Raw genomic sequence first — 13,909 nt, 5'->3', positions numbered from 1 at the left:
AGATTGTTGGGGGCAATATGCTGACTCTCTGTAAACCGCTTAGAGGCCTGAAAGGCCTATGAAGCGGTATATAAGTCTACTGCTATTGCTATTGCTATTGAAGAGGTGCTTCCTTGTCTTGCCGACATTTAGTTTGCTATTCCCATAGTTAAAGAAATCCAGACATCATCTTGTTTATGCACAGGTAACTAATTCCAGTACCCTGCTGTGTTCTAAATACATCCTACATCTTATAAATTAATAATACTTTGTGCAAGTAAGACATAAGTTTGAGATGTGCGTAAAATCACTTAGAGATGGGAAGATAGAATATAAAATAATAAGAGCTAAATACAATTACACTGTTGTGTTTAAATCTTAACAGTTAATGCATAAATTGCAACAAAATTGATGATAGTGAGGACTGATATTTGCTAGGCTGTTTGGAAATATACTTTTGAAACCAATTTGCTTTTAAGGGAAGACTTGGATAAACCTGGATCTCTTTACTCTAGAACTATGAACCATGTCCTTTCAAATGACTAAGTTTTTTTTTACACACTATAAATTCTACTTCTGTTGCCCCAAAACACATTTTCAGGATCTGCCAGACATTTTAGGAATTTGTGAAGCATTGAATGCCAAGACAGTCAATTTATTTCACATTATATCACTCAAGAAAATTGGGGTTATCAGAAAATCCTAAACAACAGAAATAAATGTACAGAATTGTGGCTCCTGTCATAATGCCTCCTGTCCAAGACTTGAGATGAAAGGCAACTGCATGTTCTCATGGGTTCAAAATATTTGAAACCTATTTATGCCAAATAATAATATAAGGTACTTGGAATGGAATAAACAGGATGCTATCTACCTGGATCTGTGTGGGGTGTTGGTGTTGGATCCAGTTTGGAGGATGTACGCTACAGCACAGCCAGTAGCATGGACTTCTTCTAGCTAATGTTGCTCTTATCTCTATATTTTAAACAAATTGTAACTATTACAGCAAATCTGATGTAGGCATTCATGACTGTGACTCAGGGTATCGGGTTTGCCTGGGTGGTTATGGGAAAACATTGCAGGCATGGGATATCATCTGTAAGATTTCAACTAACCAGGGAGGTTGGGTTGGGGGAGTATGGGGAAAAATATTGTTAGAACAGCAGCAGCAGCAACAGCAAAAAATGAAAAAAATAAAATTAAAATCTTTCCTTATTTCCTTAGAATAAGGAAATGGTACCTTGGGTTTAATTTCTAAGATTTCATTTGTCATCTGAAAATAGCTGACCAACCTTAAAATCCAATACAGGTAGTCCTCGGCTTATGACCACAATTGTGCCCAAGTTTTCCATTGCTAAGTGAGACAATTGTTAAGTGAATCCCCCCCCCCATTTTATGACTTTTCTTGCCACATTTGTTAAGTGAATCACTGCAGCCGTTAAGTTAGTAACATGATTGTTAAATGAATCTGGCTTCCCCATTGACGTGGCTAATCAGAAGGTCCCAAAAAGTAATCACATAACCTAGGGACACTGCAACTGTCACAAATATGAACCGGTTGCCAAGCGTCTGAATTTTGACCCATGTGTCCATGGGGATGCTGCAACTATTATAAATGTGAAAAGCACACTGCAATGGTCATAAGTCACTTTTCTCAGTACCATTGTAACTTTGAACAAGGACTATATAATTGGGCCCTTATTCCGACGTTTGGAAAAGCACTGCATGACGAGAAAAATGGGACAATATTCCCCATCCTAGCCATCCACAGGCCGCCATGATGCATCCTGAATTGATCAGCAACTACATACACGGAATGATGGGAAAATTTTCATCCAAATTTTTTCCATTTGACTCTGCAGAGTACATGTTTTCAGCATCAAGGAACACTTTTTTTTCTCTATTCTCTTCTCTCTACAGATTGGCCATTAAAAAAAAACTTTGAAAATAATCTGATTTCTCCCCCCCCCCCTTCAATGTTCTTCTGTTCTTATAGTTGAGAATGAATGTCAAAAGATCTGTGGAAGTAATTCTGTGTAAGAATGACTCTGGGAATACAGCTGCTCTTGCAAAATAGAATATTGGAGAAAAACAAATCAAGAGAAAACTTTCCTGAATATCAGTGAAAATGACTGTGTCCGTGAGTGCCTTTTTTAAACATGGCAAATATGCTTCATTATACTGACAGCACATAAACAATGAAAGTTACTACATGTATTAAAAGCCTGTTTATTAATGTTTATTTCTGACCATTAGTGACTCCTTGAGGTCTTGCAATGGATGTATCCATTTTAGGAAACAATTTGGCCACTGGGCTTTTGCTTTGCTGAGGTTTGCACTCCAAAGGGTAGATAAAGCCAGGAAAAGTTCTATTTTGATTTAATTGAACTTGATTAGAACTAAATTAATTGGTGTATACTGATGTAATGTCCTATGTATCTTACTAATTAATCTGTATTCCCTTTTAAAAATTACAAATGGATGGAATACAGATTGGGAATCTTCCAGAAATATTAGTTATTACTAAATAAAGAATCTAGTTTGGAACAAGCGTGATATAGCATGGCCTAGAGCATGGATGTGTTCTAACTAATGCCTTTCTTCCCTCTGTATATTCTAAAAAGATTGTGGCAACTACCAAAAGAAACCGATGAATGTAAGAACGGATATAAGCCGTGCGACGGAAATACTGACAGGTGTTGTGGTAATTGGACGTTTTGCTTTCCATAAGGGAGTAGCTAAAGTTGGGTGGAGGGGAGCAATGGCAAACACCATGGTTACAATCTGCAGATTATCACCCCATCCACCTAGCTTGTAGTTTTTTGAAACTCTGAGCTGAAGATATTCCATGCACAGGGATTAGAATTAGAAATGACATTGTTTTTCCTATTTTCTCATCAGCTTGTCGGGGTGGGGGTATAGGATAGGAAGGATGGAAGGCAAAAACAGTTCTTTAAAATATGGAGATGATGGTACCTTAACTTTGGTCTGTAACGTTCAACCTTAAAATAGGAACTGGCCAATGTTAGTGCTGCCTCTACATAATCCAAACATTTCACAATTTCATAGCACTGTACAATAAAGGTTTTGCTTCCTGCACATTTTTGGGTGCATCTTAAAGAATTTTGGCTGCTAATCCTGAAAATAATCTGTAATTTGACGTATCATGCACTGTTTTATAGAAATCATCTGTTTTTATACAATGGCAACATGCACCCTTCAGTACCTGTTTGCCATGTTACATGCATGAAAGAAACATACGAAAACATACAGATCTGTTGCTGAAGCACATCCAGCACACTATATAATTAATTGGAATAGCTGTGGGGATATAAAAGTAGTGGCTCTGCTGCTTGGAATGCACCCCTGATGTGCCAAGTACAGGTAATCCTCGAGTTATGACAGTTCACTTAGCGAGCGTTCAAAATTGTAACATAGCTCATCCCAAGTACTTACGACACAGTCCCAAGGTTACGAATGTTGCAGCTGTTCACTCTTATGAACGACAGCAGGTGCACTGCAATATCCACCATGCCTATCGATCCCCCCCGCCTCCCTCTCTGGGTCTCCACAGGCACTGGGCCTGTAGAGACTCACTTATGTCGCAAAGATCTAGCTGCTGTCTCCTCTCTGCCATGGTTTCTTTCCCTGGCTTGTTGCTTCAAGCCTTTGGTACATTCGCAGAGAACAGAGGCCTAAAGTACTGAGAGATCATGCAAGATCATTAGTGCGAGGTCTCATGCTACTGATCTCGTGTTATCTTGCACTGCTTTAGGACTCTGTTCTCTGTGAGGTGAGGCCTGGACGAGATTTGTGGCAAAAGGCTTTGAAACTGAGGGAAGGCTTTGGTGCTGTTTCCTTGTCAAAGCCTGCTAGGAGATTGTGTCCGATTGTCTTTGTAAACAGCCTCTGCCAGCAAGAGCGGAGCCGGGAGGGGCCGGTGCGTTCTTGCTGGCAGAGCTTTTTGCAAAGGCTTGCTGAAGAGTTCGCAAGCCAGTGGGACGCTTTGATTTTGCTGCCCCAAAGCCTCCCATCGATGTGCAAATGTTTTGTGCACTGAGACTGGATGCTTCTGGGGGCTATGATCCTGTGCATCAGAGAGGCTGGAGAGGAGACAGTTTCGCTGCACGATAAGTGACCCAGCACAGCAGGATGGGAAGGGAAGCAATTGTGGGGAGCATGAGGTATCAGTGGGAAGAGGCCTTGGGTGGTCTTAATTAGATGGCCCGATCCATCACTAGGCCCTCTATTGCCTTCCCCACCCTGACATACCTCATGTGCACTTAACGACCTGCGAATTTGATTAGAGAATGCATGGGTGAAAGCAGGGAGTTTTCACGTTCATTTTACATGATTCACTCCAACGAATCCTCAGATTACCAATGTAATTGGCAAGCTCCATTATATTCGTAACTCAAGGATTACCTGTGCTGTTGTTACATATCCATATGGGACAACAAGACAGTTCCATTGTATTAGAAAGAAATGGCCACTCTGAAAGAATTAGGTTCTAGGACAGAAAAATGTGGGAAATGAACCACTTGGTGAAAGTTTTTGTTATTTGAGACAGATATTTTCAAGAATAACTCATGCCAAGATTAAGGAAGGCATTCTTTTTGGCCCACAGTTCAGACACATCATCAATGACAGGTGATTTGAAGATCTGTTAGTGGAGCCACAGAAAATTGCCTGGAAGACATTCAAGGATGTTGTTGAGAATTTTCTTGGCAACTATAGAGCACTAAATTAAATCCAGCTGGTTGCCAAACTGCTTACAAGCATGCAAGGCCATGAAGAAAGATTCATTTTTTGCATTCACACGTGGACTTCCTTCCCAAAAATCTAGGTGACCATGAGGGTAAATGGTTTCACCAAGACATTATAACAATGGAAAAACGGGATTGGAATTCATCAATATTGGCTGACTATGGTTGAAAACTACAGTGAGATGCATTGGACACTTGAGTACAAGGAAATGTGAGCTCATGCAGCATGGCAAAATCATTATGCAATTTAAACACATTAGAGTCATTAAAAGATAATTTAATATTTCTCAGAATTCCTAGGGTATGTAATAACATCATTGATATTTGTGTCCAATTTGAAGGGATCTGTATGTATTGTCTATTTTAATCACCAAAAGTTTTTCAGGAAGCAAACCCTTTGAAAAAAATGTATTGCCAATTATAATGATTGGGCAACAGGCAAGAACAACTTTCATATGACAAAGATCAAACACTTTATTTCCAATTTGGAAAAGATGCAACATAAAACAAAAAAAGTGATATTTTTTCCCACTCCAGCAATGTGGATGCACCCTGTATTTATGGGAAAGTCTCCCTCAAATTTTTTCTCAGTCTGATTCTACAAATAGATTAGATTCCCTTCCTTTTCTGCCTCTTGAGATAGGTTTCTATTTTTTTAAGCCCAGTGAAGAAATGTGTTTCTGATGTCAAATTATTTCTTTTCCCAAATGGTCGTCTTCTAGCTAATCTTACCTGTGGTGTTGAACAGTGTGGAAAACATAGTAAATGTAAAATAGACTGTGATCAGGTCCTTTGTGAATGCAAACCAGGATTTCAGTTACCTAATGAAGGAAGAACGTTCAAAAGTATAAATGAAAATAAGTGTGAAGGTAAGTGCTTTCTGGAGCTCTTGTTTATGCATGGCACATGTGCTTACTCCAGGCAATGTACTCATAGCACATGAGCAGAAAGTTAATGCAGAGGCAGAAGTCTGCAGTGTTACACTGTTCTGGCACTCGAAATGGCTATGGCAAACTCTCAATAAACTTGTATCTTTCCACCCAGCACTGAAAGGAAAGAGTTTCTTGCATCCACAGCTAAAGAGAATGAAGTTCACTTGCTGTTCTGACATCTGTATTTTTAAATACCTTTTTTTTTTTTGCACGGCTTTAAACATTTGGGATTGGCATGTATTTGTAGCCATGTAACCAAGCTTGTCAATGTCTGTTTCTGACCATCAGTGACTGTTTGTGATCTGACAATGTGCCCAACCAATTGTCCACTAAGCTTTTAGTCTGCTGTGAATTGCACTTCAAAAAGTATGCAAACTAAGACAAAATCTAAATCTGATTTAATTAATTTTCAATTAATTAAAATAAGTGACCGAACCATAAAATAAGACTTAGCATAATTTTTAACCTGTGCCTAATATAAGTCCTATCCCCAAAATAAGCCCTAGTTAGATCGTCAGCCCTGGGTGTGGAGGTGGCCAGTACAGGAGGTGGCAAGTCCATGGAGACTTAATGTAATGTTTTTAATTTACAAATAGAAAACCTGGTTACTAATACTATGACTTCTCTTCTTTCTTGGCCTCACTTTTTTCCTCCTCCTTTTCCTTGTCAACTTTTCTCTCCTTCGTACTCTCTTCCTTCTCCTGTCCCTCCTTCTTGGCATCCCTCTTGGCAATCCTGTTGTGCAGCGCTATCATTCGCCTGAATGGATCAGGCGAGGCAGGGAAGGGGTGGGAATGGCGCCACGCCACAACCCCTATGGGCTTCACTCCTGCAGTCCAACGTTGTCCTCCAGCGCTCCCCTAGCTTTGCCCATCCATGCTTGTTGACTTTACTACTGCAGCGGGAAAGAGGCAATAAACCCACTCGAGGTTCCAAGGCTCTGTCTGTTGCTGCATCAAAACACCAACTCGAAGAAAGAGGATTGATTTTTTTTGCAGATGGTTTTAGGAGGTTGCTCTAATCCATTCAGAATGATGAACTTCTGCAGCATTACCACCAATGAATCAGGTCACACCATGGCTCCTGCATGCTTGACCACCACCATCGGTGCTGGAGGACAATGGGGGGGCTGAGGATGCAGAGGCCACAGTGTGATGCCACCCCGCCCTGCCCCATGTCTCTGATCCATTCATTGGTACTGCTGAATTTGCTACCCTAAGCGGATTCAGCGCATCCTCCTGAAACCATCTGCAGAAAAATCAATCTGCTGTCTTCGAGTTGGCATTTTGATGTAGCAACGGGCAGAGCCTTGGAGTCTTGAGTGGGTTTCCTGCCTCTTTCCCACTGCAGGAGTAAAACGAACAAGTGTGGATGGGAAAAGCTACAGGAGTGCTGGAGTGTTGGTGGAGCAGCAGGGCCGTGGTGCGGCACCATCCCCGCCCCCTCCTGTGCCTTGTCTGATCCATTCAGTGGTTGCGCTGCACAACAAGATTGCCAACAGAGAGACGAAGAAAGGGGCAGGAGACGGAGGAGAGTAAGAAGGAGAGAAAAGAGGACAAGAAAAAGGAGAAGGAAAAAAGCAAGGCCAAGAAAGAAGAAGAAGAAGAAGTATTAGTAACCAGGTTTTCCATTTGTAAAAAAAAGCCCCCACGCACTCACTTCCCCCTATGTGGCCACCCCCACACCACCACCCCAGCCACCACTGTCACTGCCAGCATCAGGGCTCTGAGGCACCTCTGCCCCAACAGTATCCTTGTCTACCTGGCCAGATGGGGCCGGGTGAGATGGGTGGCCTTGCGGGATCTGAAGGAGGCTGCAACTGCAGGAAGAATGAAAAGGGCCCCGCGGGAGGCAGCCATCTCCTTCCTGGTGGGGAAGGCTGGGCAAGATTGGTCAGCATTCTGCAGGTCAGGCTGCCCGTATGCCCCACTCTGCACTCCACCCCAGAAGCAAGATCGAAAATTTGGCTTCTTTCCGGAAGGGTGAAGCAACCCAGCAGGCAGAAGCGTGTTACTTTTTACCCAGCTCTTTCTGCTTTTCTGTTTCTTTTTCCTGGAGAGATCTTTTCTCACACCCTGCCTGTTTTCTCTTTCCCTTTGTCTTATCTTTTCACACAGGTGGCGAGTGCATTAGGGCCACAGTGTGTTGCCAACCCCACCATGCCCCCTGCCTCTCGCCTTGCCTTGCCTCATCTCATGGCGGCGGCACTGGCCCGCTGGATGTGCTGTGCAGCTCTGTGTGTAAAAAAATAAGACATTACCCAAAATTAAACCCTAATGGGTCTTTTGTAACAAAAATTAATACAAGTCCTGGCTTTATTTTCTGGGAGGCACAGATACTTACCCATTTCCTCTTTTAGTTTTGTTAAAAATTATAATTGGATAGCAATTTATAAAACTTAGGGCCTACATATGTGCCCTTATTTTGGACGTACTCTCTGTACTCAGCTATCTTTCCTAGAATTTCCCACTGACTTTCTGCATGTAGAAGTGTGGATGTTTTGACCTACAAGAGTTACTTCTCAGAATCGACCAAACAGAACCAAGTGAGACATGGAAATAAACCACTCTAGAAATATATTAAGAAAGGAACTCTTTTAATACTCTTTAATGAACATTTGGAGAAAACATCAGAATATTTTTATGATTGACTCCCAGCAGCTGAATGTTATTTTTTTAATACCTACAGCTGAACATGTTGTATATTTTAAACTTAAAATGTATTTACTTGTTCCTTTGCTTTTCCATTTCGGGGAGGGAATAGTTTTTAAGTTTGTTGAGAATACTCTAAATTAGGCTTATTTTTTTTTCTTCTCTTATCTTTTGTGGGGGCATGGTTTTAAATTCAGGATCTTTTTCTTTTTAAGAAAAGAATATGTATCTTGCTATCACAGATAGGAGCATTATCTGTTTCACTCTGCTAGAAGATTATTCCTGCAAAAATGAAAAAGAGAATGCAATTTCTCCAAAGTGACTTGTTCTCCTTTCCCTTTTCTGCTGTCTTAGTATCCATGGCATCTTTGAATCTAATTAATAATTGGAACTGAGGATTTACTAAGAATCTCACTGGTTATTCATGGCAAAATGACCAGAATGTCATTCCAATGCTTTGCATTTTCAGTTATCTACTTTGTTTAGTGGCATAAAAACTACGGGAAAGGGAAATACAGTCACAGGCTCATTGGGCATCATCTCCATCCTTTCACTTTCATTTTATATACATGCCTGATGATGAGGGAGTGGCTTCAGCTTTGCCTATTCCTCATTTCCTTCTTATCTATGGCTGCCATGACTGGAAATGAGCTTCTGTTTACTTGGAAAATTGGACTTGCTCGTTTCTCTGGGCAATCTCTATTTGACTCTTTTAAACAGGAGATTTCTCAGTTACTTAAAATAGTGACATTCAAAATAAATTTATTTGACAACCCTCAGTTCTAGTTGTCTGTCATCTAATTGCAAAAAAGGGGGGGCTGAGTGTAAGAACAAGCTGGATAAAAGTGAAGAAGCTGAAAATAAGATCAGACAAGACAGAAGGCTATTGTTTGATAGGAAACCAGGACTTTGGGTTAGTGTTCGTGTATTCTAGGCAGATCTGTATTCTTTAAGTCCTGCTAAAGAGAAATCCACTTTTCAGAGCCCATCGGTTAATCAAGGAGAAGAGGGGTACTGGCTTCTCCCACCCTACTCCCAAGCTGGGGAACATACTCGCTTAAAAGTACTTTCCAAGAGTTAAAGGACTATCTTCTTCAACTAGGCTCCTTGGGTTGTAGTAATAATATTAATTGAGCTGATTTTTTTATTTAAAACAAAAACTTTTGATTGTCCCATGGATAGAACGGTGGGATTTAAATCAATGAATAAGGTAGGAGACTCTTTTCTCTGCTCACAATATGGTGCCCCAGCCGCGATGCCCATGCGGTTCACCACTTCAGAGTTTTTGTCCCCAGCACATAGTTACAGCATGTTGCTTTGCAGAGTTTGCATGGGAATGGCTTGGCCTTTTGCAGTTATAAACAGGTTTCTCCTTTGCTACAGCACAGCTTTCCCAATATGGGCCTGCTCCGTTTTTTGTGGGACTCAGCTCCTATCATTCTAAGTGGCCCTGCTGGATGCGGAATTCGAGAGCCAAAGTCCATTCTCCTGTGGGGAATACCCGTTTGGAAGATCTGGCATAATCGGTTGTGGCATTCTGCCATGTTTCATTTAGCCCTACTTTCTTCTTGCAGACATTGATGAGTGCAAGAGAAATGCTTCCATCTGTGGTCCCAAAGGGAGCTGCATTAACACTGAAGGGGAGTTACCACTGTAAATGCAAGCAAGGATATGCAAAGAGCTTTAAAGATGATAGAAAGCTATGCAGAGGTACAGCTGAGTGAGAACACAATTTGCTTGTTATGCAACCAAAATAATACATTGGAGGGTGGCAAATCACTACTGTAGTTTAACTACTTTTGCTGACTGATTTTGAAGTGATGATAGGACCAGAGATGGCCAAAATGCACAAGAATGTTACCAATAAAGGAGCATATTTGTAGCTAAGGGTTGACATGAGGGGTCCTTGGTGCTCTCTGAGCTTGCTTGTTTTCTTGCAGACGTTTCATTATCCAAAAACATCAGCAGTGCTCTCTGATGGTGCAGTGCACTAATGATGTTACCTAGCTTGGGTGATGAAACATCTGCAAGAAAGCAACCAAGTTCAGAGAGCACTAAGGACCCCGTACATGAAGTTGGCAGAGAAAAATGTCTACCTTTAAAATAACCATGATTGTGGGCAATTATTTGAAACATTTTAGAAACTGGTATGTTTTGGGCATGAATTACTATGGAGAATCAGTTCCTTTCAGTCATATATGTTTTTATATGTTATTTACTTCAGAACATGTTCGTGCTAATTAAAAGTCACCAATGTCTCTCTTTCTAGTAAGATCTTGGCAGTGCCTGGTTTTCTTACATAACCTTTGCCAGTTGGCATCCTCCAGATGTTCTGTGTGTAGAACTCTTAGAATGCCATAGAGTAGCTGGGATTGGAATTACAGAACTTACATGGTCACAAGAAGTCTGGATATCAAATCAGGGAAACTTATATCTGCTGTCTCTCTTAATTTTCTGACAGTGTCATTTGTTTCCATTCATATGATTAAAATGGAAGAAAATTATTTTCTTTGTTTAGTCAGGAAAAGTTACACTAAATAGCTGAAAATTGTCAAAAGTCATCTTGCTCATTTTTTTTAATAGATCAAAAGATGTTGGAAAGGTCTTTCATGGTGCAAACCAGTGGTGGGTTTCTACCGGTTCAGACTGGTTCAGCTGAACCGGTAGTGGTTTGATAGCCTGGGTGGCTGGAACTGGCAGTGACCCAGGCCTGCCACATATGCAAACTGGTACTTTGGGCAGCGCCATAGGCACCACCATCTTGTTTTTTGCTTCTGCGCATGCGCAGAGCCATTTTTATTGCACTGTGCATGTGCACGCATCACACACGCATGTGTGACACAGCCATGAGCGAACTGGCAGTAGCGACTGCCGGAACCTGCCTCTGGTGCAAACAGGTATATGACAATCATCCATGACACACTTTCTTATATACATTGTTCATGCCCTGGGGTCTTGTGATCCAAGCAGCTGTGCCTAAAGGAAGGAGAAGTGAATAGTTCCACAACAGTGCTGAGGAATTAGGAGAGTTGTTTATGATCCCAGGCAGAGTGACATGCACGCCAATTTCTCAACATCAGTGGAGGACAATGTTCCCATCGCAATGCTGAAATAAGATGCAATTGCCAATTAAGTTAGTTTGGAATACCCAGAAACAAGCGTGGGTAAGAAGATGTCATTGTTTTAGCTTGGGCAGCAAAACATCTTGGTTTAGTCCTGGTTGCCATCTGGTCAAAGTCTGGCTGGAAACCACATTCTGTTATTCTGCTGATAAAGAGATGACTATATTTGAGGGGCTTGTGTATCACATGAGATAAGAGGCTGAGAAAAATCATATTATTTAAAAATTATTTGGTAATTGTACAGATGAGACTTCAAGTTGAGGTATTCCATGACGCAGTGGAGCAAAGTAACATTTCAATCACTTTGACTTGCAACACCAATAGTAGCAGATGACCTTAGCAACCCTTGTACAATGAAGGCCATGATGCTTAAAAATCCTGAGGCATGGAACTGTAGTAGAATTAATTATCTCGTTTCATTGTCTTATAAGTCTCGTTATCTTTACCAATGATCATTGAATAGTTTTGTGTGTGTGTATATACATACACTATCTCTCTCTCTCTCTCTCTCTCTCTCTCTCTCTCTCTCCCTACCTACCTACCTACCTACCTACCTATATACATACTATAAGGATAAGGAGGAGAACCTTGTGGCTTAATGGTTAACACATCTGCCTAGATGTAATACAGCACAGGTTCTAATCCCAGTAAGAGTATGGCTAGCTGATGAGAGCTAAATAGCTTGAAATAGATCTATACTAGTCTCCCTTTATTTATTTATCAGCACAAATACAAAACACACACACATACATACATACTACATATACATATACATATACATATATATATAATATATATGTATATGTATACACACAACATATATATATTGAATATGTTTCGTGTGTGTGCCTATACATTATCTATCTATCTATCTATATACGTACGTACGTACGTACGTATGTACGTACGTACGTATGTACGTACGTATGTACGTACGTACGTATGTACGTACATACATACATATGAGTGTGCTGTATGGTTATGGGCAGGGTGCTGGAAGACTTTTGTGTTGTAAAGGCCTGGGTGGTGGGTGAGGCTCATTTGTTGACTAGGGCTGGTTTCCAGATGTCTAGTAGGCGGGGGTATCGTCACGTTTATTCCCGCCTCCCAGACATCTGGGACCAGCCCTAGTCAACAAACGAGCCCCCCCACCACCCAGGCCGTTACAACACAAACAACAACGGACACACAGCCAGCACCAATCTACCAATCATGATACAGCCACCAACCAATCAATCCACTTACTGAAACAAAGCCAGCACTCCACACCCACCCACCAAGATTATATATATATATATATATCCCTTTTTGGCATTATATAGTCTTACATTGGTTTTATATTCATCCTCTGCTGTTTTTCACAGATATTAATGAATGCATTAAAAGTCATTGTGATGCAACTGCCATCTGCGAGAACTCTTAGGAAGTTATTCGTGTTATTGCCCACCAGGATATTTCCAATATTCCAGTTGCTGTCCAGAAGGATAAAACGAAGATAAAATGCCAAGGTAAATTTGAAAGGAGAAGCTGGAGAAAAGAAATTAAGGGCAGTAGCAGTCTTTTTAGAGAGAACAGCCCCACAATGACTCAGGCCACACAGGAGCTTGTTGTTGGGCAACAAGCTAGAGAGAGGGCTGGAACCATTTAGGTAAGTTCCCTTGCATAAGACAGTCCAAGAACTGAGAATAAATAAGATTTATTGAAGAAACTTGGAAGCTATTATCAAAAGCATTTCAGCACTGAGGTAAAACAAAAATAGCTTTTTTTTATAAAGGCAAGATTCAAATCTTCTTTGGCTTAGTTTTTCACACCACCTCATCTAATAAAGTAGCTGGCTTCCTATTTTGTTAAATCTCTTTTCTTCTGTTTTGCAATGGTCAGCCTTGTTCCTTCTTTGGTTTTATTTTTTACAGATAGTATGAGAAGTGACTTTCACGTTAACTTATACTTCAAAATCGTTATTGTCTTAAATTTCAAAAATTGTATGCTTATTGTGCTCACTTTAAAATCGCATTACAGTTGGTTTGCATTTATTATAACAAAATTAAATCCACACGAGAGAAAAATCATTAACAAGATACCTTGATTGTCTCAATAAACGAAAGTCCTTTCCTTGCTCAGCTTGTTTTACTGGCTCCCTGCATATAAAAACAATTTGATTCTAGACCTGTTAAGAGTGATCGTTTTCTGTTCAGGCCACATTTAAGTAGGCTACCTGGGCGCATTATTTTCTTACAACTTCCACTGATGGCTCATCTCTGCAGGGGTGACAAGTTTCCACTCCCCTGGAACTCTGGTTTGACAGCTTTATCTTCCAGCCTAAGTGATTGGCAACAATTAGCCCCCCTCTGTTCTTCAGTTCTGGCTCATTAAGGCCATTCTGGGGTTAGGAGCATTGCTTGCCAGAGCCCAGCAGTTCAGATGGGAAAAATCTATGGGGCCATATGATTTGGACGAGC

The 13,909-nt window shown here is 40.9% G+C and overlaps 1 protein-coding gene across 3 annotated transcripts; it reads left to right on the top strand.

The window, feature by feature from the left end:
• The first annotated feature begins 1,979 nt into the window (after positions 1 to 1,979).
• LOC116504574 (adhesion G protein-coupled receptor E2-like) lies at positions 1,980 to 12,952 on the top strand. Of its 3 annotated transcripts, XR_004254827.1 has the most exons (5): positions 1,980 to 2,119; positions 2,604 to 2,683; positions 5,468 to 5,614; positions 9,903 to 10,038; positions 12,815 to 12,952. XR_004254827.1 is itself a non-coding variant. In XM_032211676.1 (3 exons), the coding sequence occupies exons 1-3, from the start codon at positions 2,572 to 2,574 to the stop codon at positions 12,871 to 12,873; spliced, it is 318 nt and encodes a 105-aa protein (XP_032067567.1). In that variant the 5' UTR covers positions 2,192 to 2,571; the 3' UTR covers positions 12,874 to 12,952. The 3 variants fall into 3 exon arrangements, 1 of the variants encoding a protein (XP_032067567.1); XR_004254826.1 differs by lacking the exon at positions 9,903 to 10,038 and having other exon boundaries at positions 12,815 to 12,830; XM_032211676.1 differs by lacking the exons at positions 1,980 to 2,119; positions 9,903 to 10,038 and having other exon boundaries at positions 2,192 to 2,683.
• The last annotated feature ends 957 nt before the right edge of the window (positions 12,953 to 13,909 follow it).

Source organism: Thamnophis elegans, chromosome 2 (genome assembly GCF_009769535.1).
Source record: "Thamnophis elegans isolate rThaEle1 chromosome 2, rThaEle1.pri, whole genome shotgun sequence".
NCBI lineage: Eukaryota > Metazoa > Chordata > Lepidosauria > Squamata > Colubridae > Thamnophis > Thamnophis elegans.
Note: the sequence above shows the minus strand (reverse complement) of the source record. Positions and strands in the feature narration are given on the sequence as shown.